At 35.0% G+C, this 25,875-nt stretch overlaps 1 protein-coding gene across 2 annotated transcripts in view; it reads left to right on the top strand.

Moving 5' to 3' along the window:
* The window catches only part of ELF2 (E74 like ETS transcription factor 2), a 60,205-nt gene that overhangs the window by 12,132 nt on the left and 22,198 nt on the right, over positions 1–25,875 (top strand). Inside the window, exon 1 of one of the 2 annotated variants that reach the window (XM_051965409.1) lies at positions 20,588–20,954. The exons of the other annotated variant lie outside the window; for it this stretch is intronic. Coding sequence (XP_051821369.1) covers positions 20,897–20,954 — 58 coding nt within the window. The 5' untranslated portion in view covers positions 20,588–20,896. Of the gene's footprint in view, positions 1–20,587; positions 20,955–25,875 lie in introns of those variants that run through there. 2 annotated transcript variants of the gene reach the window in all.

Raw genomic sequence — 25,875 nt, 5'->3', positions numbered from 1 at the left:
TGGTGAACTTGAGGAAAGTATTCTCAAGGCAGAGCATAGAGAAAAAGGAACTTTTTTTCTTTAGATATTTTAGCTTTCATTTTCATGCTTTTTTAATGAATGCAAACTATTTTACTCCAAACTTGGTTCTCCCCCTTTTTCTCCCCTCCTCTTTTCTATTTTCTTCTTTCTTCCTCTCTTTTTTCCAGAGACAGAAATGGTGTGTGTGTGTGTGTATGTGTGTGTGTGTGTGTGTGTGTGTGTGTGTAAGTGTAAGGGAGGGTGTGGAATGAGGTGGGAAGGAATGGTTCAGATTATAAGTAGAGTTCTCTACTATGATTTAGATATTTTACCAGTCTGCAATGTAGTTTGAGTTGGAAAAAACTGGTGTAAAGAACCCTCATTCCCAATCTTTTCCCTTAAAAATGTTTTAACCATTAATCAATGTAGTATACTACAAAGAGATCAGACTAGAATGATGAATAAAAATAAAGATGAAATAATTAGGATCTTCTATTTTGGGGGAGGGGTATGTGTATATGTAAGATAAAATATTAAATGGACTTAAAAAATGTCTCTCATGATCATCTTGATATGCTATATTTTGTATTTTAAAAAATGCTGCTAAATTCTCTCTTTAAAATATAGAAAGTTTTTGGTAGAAATGTGTATTAAATAAATACTGGTAGTTTTCTAGTATATTAGCATTTTTAAAAAAATATATTGGTTCTAGGTATCTATCAAGGAGAGGTTTTTAAAATTTTTTTATTTTAGCTATCTTTAAAACTATGATCAAAGGATTATAGATTAGAACTGGAAAGTACTTCACAAGTCATCTGGTCCAACTCACTCATTTTACAGATGAGGAAATTAGTGCCCACTAGCAAGCAGTGTATGATGGGGATTTGAAACAATCTCATCTAGCTTCAGAAGGCAGCTAGGTGGTACAGTGTTTAAAGCACCAGGCCTGAAGTCAAGAAGAACTGAATTCAAATTTTCCTTCAGATATTAGCTGTGTGATCTTGTGTAAGTCACTTAACCTTGTTTGCCTTAGTTTTTCTCTTATGTAAAATGAGCTGGAGAAAAAAATAGTAAACCACTCTAGTATCTTTACCAAAAAAAGCCTTAATGAGATCACAAAGAGTTAGAAATGACTAAAAAACTGCACAACTCTGTCTTCAAAACCTGTGTTAATTTCCACTGTACCGTTACGACTTCAAAGATTACTTAAGTGAAATACTACATTTTGAGAGCTCTATCAAGGAGACAGTTCTTTTTGTTAGTTGAGTATTTGCTTATTAGAATACGTCTATTTTTTCATCTCTTGAATATATAAAGATTTCCCAAGAAGTCAAATGTCTGTTTTATAGAGATTTGAGACTTACTTGGCTTCATAGTGAACTGTTTTGGATATAACTTTATGTCTTTGTATCATCAGAAATCCTCCCTGTGGCACAAAAAGGACTGTTTTAATTAGAAAATATTGTTGCCACAGGGAGGTAGAAGATCTTCATGAAAAATTGGGGATCTGAAAAGGAGCCCCTTACCCCAGGATAACCTGAAGGTGAAACTTGAGTGAGCCAGAAAGAAGACAGTGCTGGTATGTTGGTTTATAAATTATTTAGATCTCTTTAATTTAACTTTCAGTTAAAATCTTGAAAGTAAATTAGCTATGTGTCTAATTTTGTTTAAATGGTGGCGATGGTGATGATAACTTTTAAAGGTAGGCAAAAGCAAATAGTAATACAGCAGTATTATTAATTAAATAAAAAACCCCTGAAAACTTTACTCCTTAAAAAGTTTGAAGGCTTAAATTTTCTCCTTCATTTCTAATTTCTTTTTATAGATAAAGCCTCAGGCTATTTCTTGCCTGCGGATGAGAGCTATTTACTACTATATATCTTCACCTTTTTTTTTTTTTCCCATCTCTACTATTTCTGCTTCTAGACTTCTTGTTTTATTAACTTGAAATTATTTCCTTTTGACTCTAGCACATTTCAAAACTGAGCCTACTTGCAAAATTCCTTCTAATGAACTGAAATGTTTGGATAGTGCTCATTAAGTTCATTTACTTCAGACTTTAGAAATATTAGAATTGTAACTAGGTAAGCTGTATAGCAAAACTATTTTGTCCTTTTTATCTGTCAATCATAAAACATTCTTGGAGAACAGATTTACTTAATCTTTTAATAAAGTTTTTATTTTATATCTTATCAGTGGCACTGATTTATCTCTAGGAAAATCTGAATTATTGGGATTAAGATCCTGGTTTGGGAAAATGATGAATTCTAGTTGTGAGATGCACTGTGTACTGAATAAAGTATCTAAATCTTGACAGTATTCCCAAAATAATTTTTTTAAAAAGTAAATTTTTTGATCAGTGTTTAATTTTACAGAAATTGTTTACACTATTTAAGAAACTAGGATTTGAAAACAGTATAAAATTTGGGAGAAAATCCACCTCTTCTAATACAGCACGTTTATTTAAATTAATAAATTTCTTAATTATGTGTTATCTAAATTGAATTTTGGAATTTATAGTCTTTTAGGTTAAAAAAATATGCTTTTAAGTTAGTGTATTACAATATTTTAAGAACTGTCGTTTTTGCTATGTTATGTTATGTTGTGCCATTTCAGCTATGTTCCTTATTAGAAATCAGCATGGCTAAGAAACTGATAGGGTTATAGGGTTTTAAATTTTAAAAACAGCTGAATTTGGATTTTTCAGTTGCAAAATGATTTTTTAAAATGACTGTTGCATGTATCTAATTGTTTATATTGATTGTTGGTTACAGAAAAATGTTGACCAAAAGAAAGATAAAAGTGTTAGGAGCCAAATGAAGATTGGTCAGAAATGAAAACAAAGCACTCATGAAAGTACCCAGTGGGACAGTTAGATTTAACGAAAATGTAATTTACTTTTTTTTTTTTTTTCAGGAAATAGCTTTTATGTAAAGTGAATATATTCCTAAAAAATATTTTATTAAAAGATGTTCTTTTTTTTTTTTTCCTTTTTTGATCAGTTCCCAGGGCATGCTTATTTCTTTAAGAGAATTTTGAAACTGTTCAACTTTCTCTTTTCATATGTATGTTAGGTGGTATCTACCTAATAATGTTATTAACTTTGGTTAGTTGGGGATAGTTTAAAACAAATTACATTTTTTAAAATGGTTTTATCAATTTGAAGTATATAAATAGTTCAATTTAGACTTCAATTTAGACTAATGAGTCATTATCAAATAGAAATACTTCAAGAAACTTATCTAGTATGCATTATAGTTAGCTTATCAATAAGCTTGTTTCATATGTAACAATAAGCTACATAGTATATACAATACATATCAATAATTATATGTATATAAATGATTCCATTCCAAAGTGCTTTTGAAGCATTTGTTCTCTTAAGCTTAAGAATTCTTTCAGTATTTTTATGGTATTAATTTGCTTAGCAAATCATTTTCTCATAAGAGAGTACAGAGATTAATTTAAGCCTAGCTCTTGTAAGAATGATCCTATAATCCATTCTAATGGAGGCTAAACTAATAATATTTTTATTCTTTAATGAATAATGATTATTGTGACTAGCCTAATTTGGACCTCCCCAATATCATTTAAAGATGTCATCAGTGTGTATTAATTACAAATTTTAGTTTATTTAGGTTTAATCCTATGTTTACAGCTACCTAGAATTTTTCATCAGAATAAGATGGAAAATTAAAAAAAAGACTTTATTCTGGGGCCTAGATCTAACAGCATAGAAAGTGTTCTTTCCTTTTCTTTTGTACCATCTTGAATGGGAATTAATATAGGTAAACCTGGAATTGTAGAGTTTTTATGTCAGTTGTCATTTAATATCTTCATCCTTGATTATTCTGTACTTGTTTTTCTATCAAAATAATGAGTCCTTTGAAAAACCGTGAATTATGATTCTTCTTGAGAAGAGGAGGAATAAAAGTAATCTATGTGAGAACAGAAAAATTATTTTTTTCTAATACTAATGACTGTTTTCCCCAATTTTTTGGAGAATGAATATAACTGCCAGCTGTAATTCTTTTAAGTTTCTTCTGATGCTCTGGAAATGGCTTAGGAAATATGATGTGGTGGTATTTAGTAATAAAAGGAAAGATATAGTGGTGATATTTGCACATCCAGAAGAATTCAAAATAAATGCAGTTCACTTTGTTTTTCATGGTTACATTTCATTTTGGTGTTAAAACAACTTAGAACAGTGACTTTCTCAGTGCTGTGCTGAAGCTTGGGGAAGTAAGTATTTTGCACGGATGTGATCGATTCATTTAGATGGCATAGTGGAATATAATGCTAATCTTGGAGTTAGGAAAACCTGAATTCAAATTTTTCTTGAGACATATTATGTTTAACCCTGAGCAAGTCACTTAACTGCTTTGTGCCTCAGTTTCCTTTATCTGTAAAATGAGGGATAATAGTAGTATCTACCTCACAGAGTTTTGTGAGAATCAAAAGAAATTGTATGTATATAAATACACACACACACACACACACACACACACACACACACACACATGCAGGAATACTTTCCAGACTTTAGGTGTTTTATAAATGTCACCTATCTATGGTTCTATATTAGTGTTTTGAATTTATCACAGTAGTTTTTTTCTTCTCTTCATACCATTGAATAAAAACAGTGTCTTTAGTCTATTGTTTACTTTGCTTGATTTAAAAGAGACTTTGACTTGAGTTCTGCCTATTGTATTGTGTAACTACTCTGAACTTCAGTTACCTAAACTATAAAATGGAGATAATAATTTAGCTTAGTTAAATAAACATTTATTAAGTACTTACTATGCATCATATACTATATAAAGGATACTATATAAAGGATACAGATAAGGAAAAAAAAACAATCCTACCTTCCTTGAGCTTAATGGGGTCTGTCAATACACAAAAAAAGGAAGTTGGGGTGAGGGTGGGGCCTTTGAGAGCTGGGGATGGAAAATAGTAGTAACTGTTGCCTCTGCCTTCATCGCATGAGGAATAAGGAAGATAATTTGGATAAAGTGTTTGGTAAATCTTAAATGTCAGCTTTTATTAGTTTATTACGGTCAATCATTGATAAAGTAGGGAAATTGCTCTTTAATATAATCTTGACAAAATGAAATGAAAGTATGGAATAGTTTGGTACTAACTACTAGAATTCAGTAAGCAAAGCACTAGATAGTTTCATGAAATAAAACAATGATTATTTCAGCTGACATGTCTTTGTGTACTACATAAAAATTGTCATTGCTCAACAAATTATATTGGAATTCTTATAATTGGCAGTAGGTAATCTTTATTGAGATCTTTGTGTGTAATTCATTGTTAGAATTTTTATACTGGAGCCCTGATTTGACATGTAGCATAGTCAAACTCACAGTTTGTAAAGCATTTTCTGATAACAATTTTTGCTATGTTTTTATAATGCCAGTGACATAACATATTATAATTTTGCAATTATAATATACATATATACATATTATATACAATTATAAAAGAAAGGGTTTAACTAAAGTACTACCTCCTAGAAACCTTCCATTGCTCTGTTTCTTGTATTGACTTATCTTTGTACTTGCTGTATTCCTCCTAAATAGGACAAATTCTTCCTGAGAATAGGGATTATTATTTTTTTCTTTTTGTCTCCAGTATAATGCCTTTTACAAAGTCAAGTCAGTAGCATTTATTAAACTTATTCTGTGCCAGGGCTTTGTTCTTGAAGTTTTTTTTTTTTTCTTTCAACATGACTTCTTATTGCAAGAATTCAGATTGTTAATAGTCAAATAATAATAACAATAGCTAGCATATGTAAGGGTTACAATACACTTTACTTATTATTATCTTAGTTGATTGTCATAACAATCCTGTGAGGTAGTTCTATTATCCCCATTTTACAGATGAGACAACTGAGACTGAAAAAGGTTCTTCTGCTTTCTCGAGTTACATAGTGGTTTGTCTAAACCTTAAGTCTAGTATTTTATCCAGTGTGGCACTATGTTGCCTTGCACCAAATAAACTTCTTAAGTAAACAATATAGCAAGATTAGTCTATGATATACATATTAGTCCTATACCCTAATTCCAGTGTTAGAAAGATGATCTTCAACTCAATTGCTTAGAACATAATACTGGTGAGGTTGGGGGTTATGGATCTAATATGTCATCTTTGCTTTGTTTCATGGACATGACCTGGGGCCCTTTAACACTCTTGAGTTAGCTGGTTTGCAAAAGTATGCTTTTATAAGAGAATGTAGATAAATCAGCATAATCGATCTTCACCATTTCTGAATAGATTTGTGGCAGAAGTAAGAGTATACTGTTAAACGTAGGTCAATAGCTCCTTCAAAAGACAGCATTATATAATTTACTAAATAAGTCATGAATCCTGGCCTGAAAGAAGGGATAGCTTGCTCTTCTTTAGTGAAGACTCATATAATCGATAATAGATAAATTACCTAGCATTTTTTTGTGGTAGTTTGTCCATGTATAAATCATGTTAGTAATAATTATTTTTGACTGATAGTTGTAATAGGCTTATAAAAACTGCTAATTGTGATATCCCAGTGCCTTATTGTGATACGGAGTTACCCCTAAATATTCAAAAGCTGTGCCAACAGAGCATGATCTCTGACATCTAAGGCAGAAATGTTAAACTTTATTGTATATATCTAGGGATGGACTATATACTACAATCTGAGGCTCAACCTAGCTAATTTCAGACTGACTAAACTCCACTTTAGGATCTTTTATTTTTCCTACTATATCTCTTGAAGATTATTCACTGAGTGATAGAGAGGTCTCATTCTGCATCAATGGAGGAAAGTACCCATGCTGATGAATTCATGGATCCTTGATATATTGAAGTGTAAATTCAAATTTTCTTGATATGAGCTTGACACATTCTAGAGATAAAATTTTTCCTTTAATGTACTATATGAATCTCTCTTTAGTCATTCTTTATGTCAACTTGAAGGCTGCAGTCTTTTACTTATTTTGCTATACTTAAAGGTAATGAGCTTTTCATTCTTGAATCTCATGTTAAATATTTTTAACAGTGACTCTTCCGTAGAGAATGATTGGAAGTGGGGTGAGGAAAGAAGAAGAAGAGGGAAAAAGGGAATCAAACTTTTTGAGTGGTGGAAGCTGAATTTTCAGTCCTTTGACAGCAGTCAAAAATTTTAATTTTTGGTAATAGAAATAACTGATGATTTAAAAATTTATATAGCATCTTACTTTAAAACAAAATAAAAACCTAAATCAAAACCCTCAAGTTATAAATCAAGATTACATGTTGCCATCTCTGCAAAAGGTTTAGTAGGAGCACTTTATTAGGGAATTGACACAGCTATTTCTCACCTATATATTTTGATTTTTGCCTCTTGTTGATAAATTTATGTTTAAGTATATATTTGCTTAAAGAAAAAACAAAACAAAACCCAAGTCTCTGCAAGGATATCTTAACTATCTTAACATTTTTTGGTTCAAACTTTTAACTCTTAGGATTTTAAATAGACTTCCATAAAATGTATGTGATTTTTACTCTTATTCATTGCTTAAATTAATATTTTAATATTAATGGCTTAATTTATGTAAATAAAAACTATCATTTCAGAGTTAAACAATTTGAGAGAAAACAGTAGTATATTGTTTGTGGTAGTCAGTATAATTTATCATATGAATTTCCTTTGGAGGATGAAGTCATTTAATAACATATAAGCAATTTGGCAGCAAATAATACTTATAAGTTCTGAATATTTCTGAAAAGATTAAAAAAAGACAACGGCAGAATAATGTTTTATTTTGTGTTTTTCTTTCCTAACAGAAGTGTTACTATTTTGCTTTCCTATCCTATCACTGCACCAGAGCTGCTTGGACAGCTCTGCATCCTGAAGCAGGAAGCATAGTCCTATGTTTCTTCTCTCCATCTCATCCATCGATCTACATTATTGAGTATATCTATTCTAACTTTCATTGGTCATTTCTGTACAATTTTTAAAAGTTAATTCTTTGTTCTTTTCTTTGCTCCTTATTGATTTATACTGTTTGGCAATGTTGATCTTGATGTTAGGACCATAGGTGCAAATCCTACTTTTGGTGATTACTACATTGGATCTTAGTTGTTTTACCTTATAAATAAGAGGTGGGGTTGGACAGATCCCTTTCAATTCAAAATCTATGACTTAAGATACACCTGTTACCTAAAGACAGATGGATGGATACTGGCCACATTTTCCTTATAATTCTACTTAATATTTTCAGAGTTCTTACTCTCATAGAAGTTTTGGAATTGTTTGGTATTTTCTTTATCATTTGTTTCTTCACAATGAGACATATAATCTATCCTTTAACTATTAAATAGAATCCTTGATAATCACTCAGTGTCAGAACTAATTGGCACTTTTTTTGGTTGTGAATGAAACAGTAAGGAAAAGGATTATATAATTTATGTAAAGTGTGTTACTATGGAGTTCATAGAATCATAGAACTCTAGACCAAATCCTTCATTTTGTAGATGAGGAAACTGAAGCCTAGGAAGGAATTAAGACCTAAGGACTTGTTCAACGTTGATTATCTTTAGGAATTTACTGGTATCTGTAATGAATTATCCTCCACATAATTTAATGTCTTATCAAGATTGTGATTTATTAGAATCAATTCTAATAAAGCACAAATTTGAGCAAACCCCACCAAGCTGGAAAGATATAGTACCAAGTATGTTTAATTTTTGTCTAATCTGGAGAGAGAAACAATCAGATTGGCTGTAGAATGTTGAAGTTTTTGACTTTGCAGATTCTGAAGATAATTTCTTTTAAAGCTAAAGTGATTGTAAATGTCAATGAAGGACCTAGAATAATCCCTACTGATGAAATTACAAATCTTTGAAGTATTTAATCAAGAAAGCTTACTCGAATAATCAATACTTGTTAGGAACTAGTCTTCCCCCCAGCCATCATATTTTTTGATATTTCATAAAGAATTTATAACTTGTAGTTTTATCACTATGGGTAAGTAGATCACAAATTTTTTTGCATTAGACATTTAGTCTGGCATGTAAGAAGTCTGTCTTTACTTTCCACTGAAGATCTACTCCAGAACTGTGGTTTGAAATTGTCTTTAGATTTTTTATAGCGCTTTATTCTAGTTAGGGTACAAACACTGAGAGGTTATAACAGATGGGAAAGGCTTTCAGTGTAGGCTAGTGATGAACTATATTGGGAGTATTCATTTGTTTGACAAATATATGGTGCATACTATATGCAAAGTACCTGTGTAACATGTACAGAAAAAAAAAAGATGTATTTCAAAACTTGGTACTTTGATTAGATCCTTTTGTTTTATTTCCTTGTAGAATAAGAGATATAAAAAAGTTGCCTTGTTCTGTGACTAATTTTTCATTAAAAAAAAAAAAAGGGTTATGTGATCAAATCCTGCTCTTATTTTCTGCTGAATGCTATATTTCAAACACATTTTTATTTGTAGCAAAATTTTTCCAGAGGAAATTAGCTAAGCATTATATTTATATAGTGTACTCAGTACATAGAGAGCATTCATGCATGTACATATGTTACCTCTACCTTAATTAAACACAGAAGGCTTATATATATATATATATATATATATATATATATATACCTCCCCCACATTTATGTATACACTTATATATTGTATATATGTTGGGTATAATGTAGAAATGTGATGTTTTTCTAATTTCCACTTACAAGATTCTTTGTACAAAGAGAAACTCACGTATGTAATTCATACATATAATACATGTCTATGCAAATATGTAGGTATTTATGTGTGATGTATGCCTATATACTTTAAATTCCTATAGATAAATCATGAGTTAAACTTTGAAAGCACTATATTTTAAAAGGAAACTCTGTGTGTGTGTGTGTGTGTGTGTGTGTGTGTGTGTATGTGTGTGTGTATGTGTATCTACCTTTCTAATGCTATTCCCCAGTTTCCACTTCTGAGCACTTATGACTTCCCCATGGCTTGCTTTCTTATTTCTTAAGAGTGATACTTATGAATCTCTTCCAGTGTGCTTATTACTGATTATAAGCCAGATACTTAATTTTTTTTAAAAATGTATTTACTAAGCAGATATAGCAAAGGTAATTCCTCCAAACCTGGAATATACTGTCTCCTTATACATAGAGGATTCCTGAGGACAGTGAACTCAAACTTATAGTACAATGGTTAATGGGGCACAAATGTAGGGAACCTGTGTACTAACTCTTAGCTTCTAGAAATCATTTTCTACTTTTGTGGAGTCCTCAGATTCTGGGTTTCAAGGTTGGGTCTTTGATATATAGATAGATAGATAGATAGATCTCAAGAGTGAGTGAGTGTGTGTGTGTGTGTGTGTGTGTGTGTGTGTGTGTGTGTGTATCTGTGTGTCTGTGTCGTCTAAACTTCTGATGCAAGTGCTGCTTCTGGTCACTGCATCTTTAGGGTGCTACAAGTAGTTGGGAATTCTATATCGTCTGACATTTTGATTCATTAGGCTTTCCTCTGGTTAGTGAAGGATGAGGATATTTACCCCTCTCTGTTTCTACCATCAACCCTCCCTCATCACTCCTCAATTACCTTTCAGAAGTTTTTTGGTGCTGGATTTGTTCACTACTGAGTTGACATCCACCTGTCCCCCATATGATTGATTTTCTTCAAAGTCCTTATCTTCCTTTCAAATTGATTAAGCACTTTTACTTTGGACTCAATTAAGATATCTGAGTTTTCTGTGCTTGATTAGGGTAGAGATAAGAAGAGATAACTTCTTGTTAATGGAAGAAGCTTTATAAATGTTAAACAATATAGGAAAAACAGGTGAATTTATTTTTGTCACCATGGAATTCCTATAGATAAATCATGAGTTAAACCTTGAAAGCCACAATATTTTAAAAACAAATCTAGAGAGACAGAGACAAAGACAGACAGACAGATACACAGCATACACATACACACACAGATAGAGAGATTGGACTTTAATGCAACATTAAGGAAGCTAGGGAAGCCAAAGTCAGAGAGTTGTGGAGGGAGAAAATTTCAGATGTGGGGGATAGCTAGTGGAAATGGCAAGGATCAAGAGATGAAGTGTCTTGTAATGAAAAATGGCAAGGAAGACTACTGCTTCTAGATGGCAGGGAATTTGGAGTTAAGAAAGGGTTAAAATAACTGGAAAGATAGGAGAGGGAAAGGAGTTTAAGTTTCAGGGAATTTTATATTTGATCCTCGACCCAATAGCCAATGGATTTTGATGAATTGGGGGGTTTTTGGACTATTGTGATAACCTTTTAGTTCTCCCTGCCCCAAGTCTCCTCCCTCCTATTGAAATGCATCTTCCTAAAACAGATCTGGCCATACTTTTTTTTTATTCAGTAAACTCCGGAAGTTTCCCTATTATCCCCAGGATCAAATTTTCTGTTTTTAATATCAAGCCTTTCACAGCCTGGCTCCCATCTGCCTTTTCTTTGATCGCACCACATATTTTGTGATCGCCTCATTCTAGCTTCCATGTTGTTGTTCACTCTAGACCTTCTATCTTCAGACACTGGGCATTTTTGCTGACTGTCCCTCATGTCTGGGATGCTCTTGCTCTTTACCCCTGCTTTTTGGCTTCCTTCAAATGCCAGCTAAGATCCTAACTAACAAGAGAAGCCTTTCCTGATTCCCCTTAATACCAGGGCCTTCTTTAAAATGATTATCTCTAATTTAGCATATACATATGCATCATCATGTATATTCATGCCTCATATATATCATGTATATATATGTGTGATGAATTGGAGATTTAATGTGATAAATTAGAGATAATTGAAAGAAGGCATTGATGCTAATCTATATGCATATATAATTCATAATTACATATACATATAATACCCAAACATCCCTACACATACACACACATATATACATATAACACACATAACATACATACACATCTCGTTTATATGTAATCATTTTTGCTGGAGATAGACCTTGTTCTTAAGGCGCTCACAGTCCAATAGAGGATTTTCATGTTCTTTTCCACATAAAACTGTGAGCTCCTTGAAGTTAGGGATTGTCTTTTTTTCCTTTCTTGGCATTCTTGGCACTTAGCACAGTACCTAGCATATAGTAAACATTTAATAAATGTTTACTGACTGAATAGTGTTGTATGACAAAAAGATCATAAGCAGTGATTGAATATTGGTATTTTTAAAAAATAGCTGTCTGGAGTTTATATTCTAATAGGGGAAGACATCCTATAGAGGAATATTCAAAGAGGGATCAAGGAAGGTGTGCATTCCATCACGGTATAGAAATGCAGTGAAAAGATGTGAAGGCTTGGGCCAAGTGAGGTCACCTCTGAGAGTCTAGGAACTTAAGGTAGAATCCAGACTTCTAGTAGGAGGGAGAAGATGGTGATTGTCTGAGAAAAGAAAGCATGCTTAGAAAATGGCAAGGAATTTGAGGACCACTTCATGCCTTTTGAGATTGTGAGATTTTACTTTTTAATAGCTGATGGAGATACAGGAAGAGCAGGAGGAAGACTGGATGAGTAATTGGAAATTTTTGGAGCCAATTTTCTTCCTATTCTAGGCCCAATCCATACATTCGCATGTGCACACAGACCTCATGCATGCACAAGTTTTAAATAGTAGTTCATCCACCTCAGTATTTAATTGTAATATTCATGTTACGAGGAGAGGCTCATTGTGAGGTTATTCACCAGTATGTGTAAAAACTATTTGACGTTTCCACCACCAGTTCTAGCCTTCAGGGCCTGGCTACAGTAGCATGAAATTGTAGATGTTGAAATATAATAATAGTTAATATGTCTTTGAATTTGTTAATTTCTTTTTTCAAGCTACTAAAAGAAATTTGCTGTCATTTTTCTCTCCTACAACAAACCTGTTTTATTTTAGATAGGGAACAGAACTAGTATGATTTCTCTATGTATGAAGGTCATAGTATCAGAAGGCTAAGTGACTCAATATTATAGAAAAATCAGGAGGTACCCAGGGAAAGAAACACATCATTTGTGTTTGATGAATTTGATGAATGTTAGGTTTTTGTCTTAGGATCCAACTAGCTTTTTGCTATTTTCCCATGTTCCCTGAATAGAAAACAGGATGTGTCTTCTTTAATTTGTTAAATAAACAAAACCATGGTATTTAAAAAGCATTAGTGTAATTATTGTGTATTAATAGAAGAAAACACTAGATTTTCAGAAGTACTATCTAAGTATTTAGTGGTAGCATATGGAATATATAATTTGTTCCACAGAACTTTCATTAGATAATATATATTCTTCAGACATAAATTTGTGCTGTTCTCAGTTTAGGAAAGATCACTTTGAAAAATTTAATATGTATAAGAAAAACTATCCTTATTGTAGTTGTAAAAATATTTTAATATGATAATATCCTGAATTTGAATTCTTTTCATTACTATCTTAAGAAATGAAGTGGAGAAAATTCGGTTGAAAAGATAGGATTAGGAATGAAAATCTGTACTTCCCTGAGTTATTCAAATTACCCAAGTAGTGGTAGTGGTAATGGACAGTTATTTCAGTCTTGTCTGACTTCTTTTGGGATTTTCTTGGCAAAGATAATAAAGTTGTTTGCTACTTTCTTCTCCTGCTCTTTAAAATTATTGCTTATTAGTTCTCAACATTTACTTTTATAAAATTTTGATTTCCCAATTTTTCTCTATTCTTCCCTGCCTTCCTTCCTTCCCAAAACAGTAAGCAGTTTGATATACATTATACATATACAATAATATTATAATATTTCCATATTAGTCATGTTGTCAACAATCAATCAGAACAAAAGGGAAAAACCCAGAGAAAGAAAATAACAACAAAAAAAGTAAAAATAGGATGCTTCAATCTGTATTCAGACTCCATAGTTCTTTCTCTGAATATGAATAGCATTTTCCATCATGAATCTTTTGGAATTGACTTGAATCATTATATTCTTGAGAAGAGCTAAATTTATCAAAGTTGATCGTCATTTAATCTTATTGTTTCTATGTACAGTGTTTTCTTGCTTCTATTCACTTCGCATCAGTTCATGTAAGTTTTTCCAGGTTTTTCTGAAATCTGCCTGCTCTTCATTTATTACAGAACAGTAGCACTCCATTCCATTCATATATCACAGCTTTTTCAGCCATTCCCCAATTGATGGGCATCTCCTCAATTTCCAGTTCCTTGCTACCACAAAAAGAACTGTTATAAACATTTTTTTATATGTGGGCCCTCTATTTTTTATGATCTCTTTGGGATATAAACCTAGTAATGTTATTGCTGGGTCAAAGGATATGCACAGTCTTATATCCCTTTGGGCATAGGTCTAAATAACTCACCAGAATGGTTGCGTCAGTTCAGAACTCCCTAACAATGCATTAATGTTCTAATTTTCCCAAATCCTTTCCAACATTGATCATTTTTTTCTGTCATATTAGCCAGTCTGCAGGTGCGAGGTGGTATTCCAGAGTTGTTTTAATTTGAATTTCTCTTAATAGTGATTTTACTTTTTTCATATGACTATATAGATGGCTTTAATTTTTTTCATCCAAAAACTGCCTGTTCATATCCATTGACTATCAATTGGGTAATGACCCGTATTCTTTAAAGTTTGACTCAATTCTCTGTATATTTTAGAAATGAGGCCATTATCAGAAACTGTAGGTGTAAAAATTGTTTCCCAAATTTTTGCTTCCCTTCTAATCTTGGTTGCACTGATTTTGTTTGTGCAAAGCCTTTTTGATTTAATGTAATCAGAATTATTATCCATCTTGCATTTCATGATATTCTCTTTTGCTGTTTGGTCCTAAATTTTTTCTTCAACCTAGGACTATAGGAATACAATTACAAAACACTTTACACACAAATAACATCAGATCTAAATAATTGGAAAAAGATCAAGTGATCACAGATAAGCCAAGCTAATACAATAAAAATGACATTCTCCTAAAATTAAATTATTTTTTCAGGGCCACATACCAATCAGATTGCCAAAAATTATTTTATAGAGCTAGAACATTTGTTTTTAAAGGCTTGAACATTGAATGGGTGAAGGAAAGTAATAGGAGATTAATATATATTTCAGATTGGGAAAGGAAGATAGGATAATATTAGATTTTGGAGAACCTTTACTTATAGGCAGTTGATTTTCTTTGTTATATTATAGGCAAGTGGTTGACGATGAAAGATATTGAACATCTAGCATATGATTGGAGAGCAATAACTTGTGGGATAAGACAAGACATTGTAACAGTTGTATTTCCACTTCCATTGTTTATTCTTTACTATCCTTGTTTATTCTTTCAGTCCTGCAGTTCATCAAAACAGTATGTAAGTCTCTGATAGTTAAACTACTCCCCTTCTCATCCCCCCCACAAAAAAAGGGCTTTTAAAGACAAAATATATGATTGCTTTTTCCTCAAGAAAAGATGTTTGTTGGTAGTACAGACTTAAATATAAAAAATAGGACAGCTCATTTCTAGAAAGTGATACTCTATTCCATAATCCTTGTTAATAAAGAGGGTTTAATGAGTGGTAAAAGATGGAAAAACTTTTTGCTATTGTTTTCCTGGAAATATAAGTGCTGGCAATACAAAAAAATAGCAAAAACAATCCCTGCCCTCAAAAGATTTCTCATTCTAAATGGGGAAACAACATACAAACAATGTATAAATACAGTTTACATATATACATTGTATATGTATATAGAAGACACTAAGGGAAAACACTAAGATTTAAGGAGGATTGGAAAGATCTTGTAGGTAGTAGAATTTTAGTTGAGACTTAAGGAAGCCAGGAGGTGGAGCTGAGGAGAGAGAATTTCATATAGGGAGAACAGCCTTTGAAAATGCCCAGTGAGTTGGAAGATGGAATGTCTTATCTGAGAAATAGTAAGGAGGCCATTATCACTGGGTCATAGTGTAGCCAATAGCTGATTTTTTTTTTTTCCTTTGGGGAGTAGGTAATGGAGGATTTGTTCTCATCCTTTCTGAATCAACTACCATGAAAGATCAGTTAATGATCATGTCAGCTACTAATATCAACAAAACTTTATGACATCTTGAGACATCCGGAATATCAAAATTTAATGTCAGTCAAATACAAAATTCAACTCTGTTTTCCTTTTTTAGTTTGATAAGATCATCTTTTATTTCTAAGTCTGGGAAACTTTATAGAACATTTGAAATTATTTATCTTAATTCTAAATATGGTTTGTATATACTTCAACCACCAGGCATTCATTTGAAACTCCTTTTAAGAACATAGTTTTTCTAAGGTTAAACATGGGAGAGATATTCCTTTAAGAATTTTTGGAGGATGAGTTAGTAAGCATTTTTCAATTTGAATATAAAAACTTTAACAAATTGATGGTAAACATGTGAGAAAATGTTTGTAACACCTCTTTTTTATTTTCAAAATATATGCATAGTTTTCAAAAGTCACCCTTGCAAAATCCTGTATTCCAAATTTTTTTCTTCTTCCTTTTCCCCTCATCCTCTCCCCTAAATGGCAAGTAATCCAATATATGTTAAACATGCGTAATTCTTCTATACATATGTACACAGTTATCATATAGCTCTTTTTTTAGTGACAAGAAATTAGAAATTGAGTAAAAACCTGAATGGTTGAACAAGTTATGATATGAATGTAATGGAATATTATTGTTCTATAAGAAATGATGAGCAGGCGGATTTCAGAAAAGCTTGGAAAGACATGAACTGATGCTGAGTGAAATGAACAAAATCAGAACATTGTACACAGTAACAGCAAAATTATGTGATGATCAGCTATGATAGTCTTAACTCTTCTCAGCAATGTGCTGATCCAAGACAATTGCAGTAGACTTTGGAACAATTGCAGTAGACTTTGGATGGAAAATACCATCTGCATCCAGAGAAAGAACTGTGGAGACAGAATGTGGATCCAAGGATAGTATTTTCACCGTTGTTTGTTTGCTTTTTCTTCTGGCTTTTTTTCCCCCTTCTGTCCTGATTTTTCTTATACAGTATGACAAATATGAAAATGTTTAAAACATTTGTACATGTATGACCTATATCAGATTGCTTGTTGTCTTGAGGAAGGGGAGGGGAGAGAAATTTGGAACAAAATCTTACAGAAATGAATGTTGAAAGCTATCTTGACATGCATTTGGAAGGTTAAAATATTTTTTTTTAATTGGAATATAAAAAAATTTCAGTACAGTGAAAGAATATGATATTCCCTGAAAGTTTACTGACTTGGATTGACTTTAAGCCCTATTGTATTTTAATTAAAAATAGATTTAGTTGTGACACTTTCATTATAAAAAGTAGAACCTCTCCAGCACTCATCCTTATTGTAAAACTTGAAAGTAATGGAGACAATAAAATATTTAAGATATGCCTTGAGTGGTGTATCTTAAACATTTTAGAACAATAACAGTGACAAAATAAATAACCCAAGTCTTTTGAATTAATGTTTATGTACAGCTTTTAAATATCATTTTTAGCAACTAGTAGACATAGATCATTTTAGCTAGTTTTTGCAGTAAACCTTATATATATGGGCACTTAGAAAAAAAAGAAAAAACAATAATTGATCCAGTAATATTCCATGAATGATTGTTTAAAATGGCAACATAAATATTTTCCCCAACTAAAAATTAGAAAAAAGAAACATGCTCAGGAACAACTTGACTTACAGATAATTCCTACTAAGATGGAGAAATCTTATGAAGCAGAAGAAAGCAAATCAATGGTATTCATAGGATTCTCATAAGTTAAGACTATATATTAGGTGAAATCACTTTACTGTCATATCCTTTGGGTATTTAATTAAAATTTCTTGGATTGTAGTCCAAGTTCAATCTACTGGATATCATTCATTCAACAGCAGACCTTTATTGAGAACCTGTTTATATTTAAAATTTCAAAAATGAGATAATCCTTGCCTCTTTAGTACCTTACAAACTTTTTTAAAAGGAAAAACTTATCTTTTGTCTTAGTCGTTTCCCTTTAATTTATCTCCAGATCCTTTTTTGTAATAACAGAAGCAAATATTAAGTAAAAGCCACTAACATAGCAACCCTTTAATAGTATCCATTTAACATGTACAGTTTTTATTATTTCTCTCTCTTCATAGGAGGAACATTCTATAAATAGTCCATAGCATTTCTATGACAGAGATTGTTCATTACAGTTTTAAGACTTTAAATACTTTTTCTTGTTATCTTTTATGGTATTATAGACATGAGTATTTTCTTCATTCATCTTTCTTTAGTATGAATAAGTTATGTAAATCCTCCCTTTTTTGGGGAAATCCTCGTATTGTTGATTTAAAGCACAGTAATATTGGCAGTAGTAATGGTTTGTCCAGCTATTCCCCAGTTGATGGACACTCATTTTGTTAAGAGCTTGATCAAGATCTCTGAAGAGCCTTCTTTGCTCAGCAAAAAATCAAATGTTTAGGAAGAGTTGACAAAGTTACAGAGTTAGAGACTTGAGAAAAAGTATCTTTTATAATCTGATTCACTGTAACAGACCAAGGCACTGTTACTATGGGTTATCTTCTAGGATATGAAAATAGCTTTGATGTAAAAAACTTCACTGCAAGTGTAATGGCACAAAGGGAAATTTGCCTGAATATAGTTATTAAAAATAAAAATTAAAGTATTGAGGAAACTCTTTTAAGTATTATCAAGACTTTTTAATGTAGAATCATATTATTTGGAAGCTGGAAGGATTGTAAAAGTCTAGTAATTTCAACCACTCTTTTCAGTATTAATTTCCAACAGTTGTTACTGAATAGGATATTTCCACAAGAAAGAATGTGGAAATTTTACATAGGGTTTAAATGTACAAATAAAAGATCATCTTCATTTGCTTTTTCTGGTCATTTCTCTTGGACAGTTACAGAATCAAAAAACACTGCCTCTCTGGCAGACCTGATAGAAATGAAGACTGAGTGAATTAAATAAAGGGCATGATTTCATGTAGATCTGTGCTAAGTATTATGAAAGAGTGAGTAAGGCCCAGTTTCCCAGCTATCCTAAAATACAGGGATTGATTCATTCCATTGTTTGTGCATTCTATACATTTATATAATAGTAAGAAACAAATGACTGATAAATTATATATGTTGGGGACCAATCTCAAATTGACACTTTCTCACACACAGAACAAATGTAGAATTGACCAATGTCACTATTTTTACTTATAAAACAAACTACATGAAAACTCCAGGTCATGATTAGAAGTTCACATTAGTTGTAAATTATCTAAAACCAGAAAGTATTGTTGGTATTTGCTCTTCCTACCCCTTTCAGTTTATCACTTTCTATCTTCATCAATCAGTGCTTTTTAATATTGATTAAACAGAAATCAAAACAATGTTAGTGTAGTTTTTGTTCCATATTTGGTAGATATACTAATATATATAAGTAGATTCAGATATATAATAGTACATTTTAGATCTGTGTGTGTGTAGAAAGGAGAAATGGATGGAAATGTTAAATTCAATGTAATTCTGCATTGACTTGAAGTGTATGTCTAAAGGCATTTGAGATCTTCATGACAATCAAATCTATCGTTATAAATTGGTTCGGTACTAAGGTAAACAGCTGAACTCAATTTTTTGTGGGCTGTATGTGTAGAATGAGATAAGTCAGGTTTAAAAAGTACATCTCATTGAAGTTTGGCCAAACTCTCCAGACAAAAACAATCCGATTTCTTTAGTATATCAATCATATTAAACGGATTATTGCCAGGTCTCTATTGTGTGGTCAGGCTGCTTTCCCCTTTCATGTACTTAGTGATGTTTTGTGGCTTGTGTAAATTTTAAAAGCTTTTATGTCTGCTACCAGTGTCCCATTTTCAAAGCCTAGTATCGGTTGCAACTTTGAGAAAAGTTAATATTTTTCTGCTTTAAATTGTCTTGATTTCTCGATTTTAGACATTAATTTAGTAGCATTGAATTGTATGCTTATATATATATATATATATATGCTAATACATACTAACATATATAATTAAGTTCTATACTAACTTATGTCAAGTGCTTCTAGGGACCTTTTGTCCTTAAGGAGAGAATGTTGAGTCCAAGTGCGTCATCATTCACAGATTTGTTTCTGAGCCAGTTATTAATTAGAAAGGCCTTAGATTCTGACAGGTTGGGGAATGATTTCATTCGGGACATTGGTCAGTGTCACTGACTCCTCCACATTAAGTTCCTGACAGTTTTTTTTGTTTTAAACTAGCGGAGAGGAGTTTTTTGAGGAGAAGAAGCACTTTTCCTTCCCGACAAAGTTGTGAGACGGTGATTTGGTGGGCATGCCCATGCTGGCTTCCCGTTTTCATCACCTGCAGGAGGCGGCACGGGGATGCCAGACCAGGTCCAGCAGGCTCGTCCCTTCCCCGGCTTCAGGAAGCGCCGAGGCTGGAGGGAGAGTGCTCCCCGCCCTGCGGGACCTGGGCAGTTAGAGGCAGTTCTCGGAGCCTCGTCCCATCTGGGCGGCCCCGTAACTGTCCCCGGTCGGGGAGAGATTCCTTAGCCTCAGGTGTCAAAGTCTCCTCCCCCGGCTGCGGGTGGTGGAGCGGCCGTGCGCGAATGTCGGGGACTTCCTGTCTGGGCTGCAGGGCGGAAGGATCGCGTTGCGAGTCGAGCCGCCGCTGCAGCCCCTACCGTTAGGTGCTGGGCTTTCTCGCCGGGCGGACGCCTGGGAGCTGGGCCGGTTCCGCGGCTTCCTGTGGGGAGGACGCGCAAGGATCCCTGTGTGTGTGTGTATGTATGTGTGTGTGCAAGTGTGTGTGCGTGTGCGCCTCTGACTGCTGGTTCCGCCTCCTCCCCCGCCGCCGCCGCTGCTCCCAGCGTTAAGTCAATGTGAAGCAGCAGCAGCAGCTCCAGCCCCGGGATAAACATGGCGACTTCTCTGCATGAGGGGCCCACCAACCAGCTGGATCTGCTCATCCGGGCCGGTAAGGACCAGGCAACTTGTGCTAGTGTGCACGGGTGCAGGCAGCGGCGGCGTGTGAAAGGGGCGGGAGGCAGCTCTCCCGCGGCGACGGCGGTCGGTGCAGGCAGCAGCGGGGAGGCGCTGGGAGGTCGGGCTGGAGAGGGAGCACTGAATGAAGTAATGGAGGCGACGAATCAGGAAGTGATCACCTTGGCAAATAACCTGCCCGGCCCCGAAAGCCGGGGCTCCGGGGCCGCCCTCGGCAGCAGCGCCGCTGCCTCCCGGGCCCGGCGCCGGCAGCCGGTGCAAGAGAACGTGCGCCGCGCTCAAGTTGGCCACTCCGGGCGGGAGAGTTTGCGCTTCGCCTCAGTTGCTGAGGAACCAGGAAGTGGGCGAGGGAGCGAGGCGGCGAGCGCGGCTGTTGTCTCGGCTGCGCTGCCACGCTGTCTGGCCGGAGAGGCCGCGGCTGGCCCGGGGGAGGGGGCTCTGGGGCTCGGCGCCCCCCCCTCGGCGCCCCCTCCCCGCGCCTCCTGTGGAAAAGCAGCGAAGCGGCCGAGGGTACCCGCCAAAACAGCTCCCCGCCCCCTCGCACCTGGTGCACTTTCAGGAGTAACGGTCCCGCCAGGGTCACGGTGGGAGGGAGGCAACCGAACGGGCTACCCCTGCCCGGGCCCGAGACTCTGAACCCAACCCTGCCACTTGAAGGGCAGGAGGAAACCGAACGCAGCCCCCTCCCCTCGCGGGCACTGGGGGGGGCTATTTGTGCCGTGGGAGGTGGGGGGATGTCTGGAGCAGTGGGGCGGGGACGCCTCAAAGGGTACACTTTGCCTTATTTTGAACGTGAGTAGCCTCAGAGTGGGCACCAGCAGGGTTGGCGGGCGGGCAGGAGGCAGCCTCGGCCCTGGGGAAGTCTCAGCACGGTGTCGCCCCCTTTCCCCTCCCCCCCAAACCTCCCACCATAGCGGAAGCGCAGCAGAGAGGACAGAATCGGTGAGATTGACAAGGCTTCCGTTCCAATCCCCTCTCGGGGATGTTCCAAATAAGAACGTTGATTTCTGGGGGCGGGTCTTCTGGCCAGCCCTGGACCAATGGAGATTGGGCGGGAGTAAAGCTGACAATGTACGCATGGAATTGGAGGGAAGAGGAGTGTAAACACGGAAGTGGCCGCAAGGGTGGGGGATGTGCTGCACCGCTGCTGCAGCGGAAGGGCACGGACTTCAGTTGGAGAGAAAAGCTCCAATAACGCCCACATCGGCCCTGGGGCTTCTTGCTGGGGGATCCGAGCCCGTGGGCTTTCCGTAGTTCGTACCTGCTACTCTAGGATTGGAGAACCATTAATCTCCAATCTTCCCAATCCTATTAAGTATCTCTGTTGATTAGAATAGGAAGATTAGAAAGGTACACACGACACTAGTGTAACTGAGATCTTGCTCCAGGTTTTCTTCCTGGTATTAATGGTCAAAGGAAATAAAACAATGCTTCATTTAAGCACACTGCTAAGTTTTGATGTTCCTGTAGATCCACGAGTACACGTCCATTTGTGGGTCTCAGCTTTAGCCAGACGAAATTCGGCACGGACACCTCCGATTGGCGGTGCCTTGGAGAGTGCTGGTTTGGAGGAGCTGTGGGGCTTGCCCTCCCCCGGACCGCTGACCTTGGCCATGCCACCCAATTCCTCCTTGCCTCAGTTTCCTTGGCACAAGGAAGAACGTGGGCTCTGTGACCTGCGATTCCTCAAAGCATTGAATCTGATACTCCGAAATAATATGGTAGTAAGATTTATGGCACTTTTCAAAGCTTTCAGGAACCACTATTAGGTTATTTTTAAACATCTGGACAGGTGAGTAATGATTATGGATAGTGATATGACCTTCTTGAGGGAAGTTTAGTAAGATTATCTTTTTAGAAAAAACATTTTTTAGTTTTACTGGGGAAATGTCCCAGGTCTTAGTAAATGTCAGGTCACATTGATAACCATTCTTTTCTTTGTCTGCCAACTACATAGTTTTTAATTTTCAGTGTGGTAGTTTGTGTGTGTGTGTTTTAACTTTATGTTCCTAGTGGTAGTGTAATATTTAAAATTTTGGTATGAGAATGTTATCTCTTTGTGTGTGAAATCTTTTTAATTCCAATATTAATTTTTTGCAGAAGTTGCATCTTACTCACTAGATTGGGAAGGTAGGCGGGACAAGTTGCCATAAACAACTGAGTTTCTAAAGCCAGTAAAAGTTTGACTTCACAAGCTTTGGGGAATGAAACAGGTGGCCAAATTTGGCATGTAAATGTTTTGTTTGGAATGGAAGGGGTGGTGGAAAATGCTGAGCATTAGGTCTAATAAGTTTGAAATCACAAAAGACGTTTTTAGTAGGAGATGTAAGAAGTAGCTCTATTGTATTTCACTATTAAGTAAAAGTATCATAATTGCTTTTCAGGATTGTAATATTTTACAAAGAAAGGGATTATGTGAAATGATTTTTCAAATTATTTCCTTAATGATTGCTCCTTGTAATCTGAGTGAGTTAGGTCACTTTATGCTTCCTATTTTAAGAAGAAACTTGAGACAGGTTTACTAATTTGCTCAAGGTTAATTACATAAATTTAGTGAATTAAAATTTGGAAAGGCAGGGTGGCCTATAGCTCAGATTTAAGACCATAATTCTACATTCTTGTTTTAATCATTGATTTATCTTGTGATTCTGAGAATCACTTTGTTTTAATTTTGCTTGTCAAACGGGGAGAAAAGAGCAACAGAAGTTCTGGCCTGCAGTCAGTTTCCTCATTTACATTCCCCATACCAATGAAATCACAGGTCTATTATTTACTAGATGTTATTTCCTAGAAAATAGTTAAAGTATTAAAAAGAAAAATGATCTTTATTCTATGGAAAGAGAGCCAACTGGCATATTCTGCCCTTGATGCTTTTAGCAGTTCAAAAATGGAGGTGAAGGACTTAACACATGATTTTTAAAAAGCTGTGCAGGCAAATATAGTAATTGCCAGAGTGTATTAGGGGTTTGGATGGAGAAGAAATTCTATTGGTGTTGATTTAGGAAGCTTTTTGGAGGAGGACCAGAATATTACCACTATATGCCAGGGTACCTGTGCCTTTTTTATTAAAACAAATATTTTAATTTGGTGCATTTGTCTTAAGAATAAGGAACATCTGAATCCTTAAAATAGTGGGCTATTCATCTGGTTAGACAGCTCTTTTAAATAATTTAATTATAGTAAATGTATTATTAATTTAATAATCAACACATTATACTTTAAATAATTGAAGATTTTCAAAGCATATTCCTCACAGTAACCCCCTGCTGTCACTGTCCATGGCAATGAAGCTAGCAAGTGGCTTAAGTGGGAATCTTTTAGTTTTAGTTTTCTTAATTCTTTTAAGTTTTTTACTCTGTAAAAGCTGGTTTACATTCAGACCTAGACTGTTACCAGTATGGTCTAGTAGAGAGAATAAACTTAGGTTAAAAAAAGTTAAGTTAAAAAAGTAGACAAATTTGTAGGAAATGTTTAGGAAAATGTTGGTGTAAAACAAGAGGAAATGACATTGATCTTAAAATTTTACTTCATGAATGTATTAAATCATTTGCCCTTCAGTAATCTTGTTAAGCAAGCTTGTATCTAGTGAATTAAAGAGGAAAGTGGCAACAGTGTAACTCATGTTAGAGTAGATTAGCCAATCATGCTATCTTGGACTAAAATCTCTTTTAAGTTGCAAGTTATTTGGGGGATAGGGTGAGGAGGAATGTCTAAATTACCTTTTTGCATAATTTAAGTTGTACTTAGCCTGTGTTGCATACAACTCAAATATTGGAAAGCTGCAAATGAATATTTATGGGAAAGTTGTATCTTGTTGCAAAATTTTGTTTTCTTTTTCAAAAATTGGATACTATAATTCCTAATAGTAGCAGCTTGTTAAAGTGGATATAGATAGCTGGCTTCAGAGTCAGGACTATGAAGGTTCAAGTTCCATCTTTGACACTTATCAGGGGGTCTAAGAACCTCCCTCCCCCCAGGCAACTCAAAAACTATAATCAGTTATAACTTTGGTAGAGGAAGTTCTTCACCTGGAGTTATCTAAAATCTGAGATAAAATCACATCTGGTTTAAGAAAAAGCACAAAAAAATCCACTGTAGTGTCCCCAGCAAAAGATGCCTCTGTGATAAGCAAAGTTTTCCAGTCCTTCATTCACATACAGGCCCAAGGTAGCAAGCAAGCAAGCAGCGGAATTGGGAGTGAGAGTCCTTTGGTCTCAAATCTAATAGTCCTCTCCTAAACCCTGTCCTTTAGATTGATCCACATTGAATTTTAATTGTTATTCTGAGTCAAACAGTAATCATAATCTTGAAACGGGTTTTATATATTATAGAGGAAAATAGTTACTCAATTTTTATTTGCTGAGCAAAAACTGATTTTGAAAATTGACTGTAGCATTTAACTTTTCAATCTGCTATTAGGATAGTTGATTCAGGGCATTAAAGGCTAAACTATTGTAAATAAGGGATTGCTGTTGAATAATGACCTTGTAAATGTTTATTCTCTTGCTGATTAAAGGCACAGTAATTAGTGAAATTTTTTTTCACTCTTTTATTGCCCTCTAAATAAACTTTTAGTTTTGCTCCAACAACATTGTTATGAACTAGATTATTGCTGGGATTCTCTTCCCTAAAGTATGCCTTTTGTCAGACTGAATGACCAAGTTTGGTGTTTTCTGACAGCTGTTGAGTGAGAGAGAGAGCTTGGAATAATCTACCATATAACTCTCTTGGACTAGAAAGAAATGGAACATGGGTATGCAATAGAGAATGCATAGGGACACAAGCAACTTTTTTTTTGTTAATAAAACTTTCCCTTTTCTGAATCTGTTCCCTCACACCTGTTCCTTGTTCTGTCCCTGTTCTATCCGGCCCTTTGGAGTACTGGCAATAGCAAC

The sequence above is a fragment of the Antechinus flavipes genome, chromosome 6 (assembly GCF_016432865.1).
Source record: "Antechinus flavipes isolate AdamAnt ecotype Samford, QLD, Australia chromosome 6, AdamAnt_v2, whole genome shotgun sequence".
NCBI lineage: Eukaryota > Metazoa > Chordata > Mammalia > Dasyuromorphia > Dasyuridae > Antechinus > Antechinus flavipes.
The sequence above is the reverse complement of the archived record's forward strand: the minus strand, read 5'-3'. Positions and strand labels throughout refer to the sequence as shown.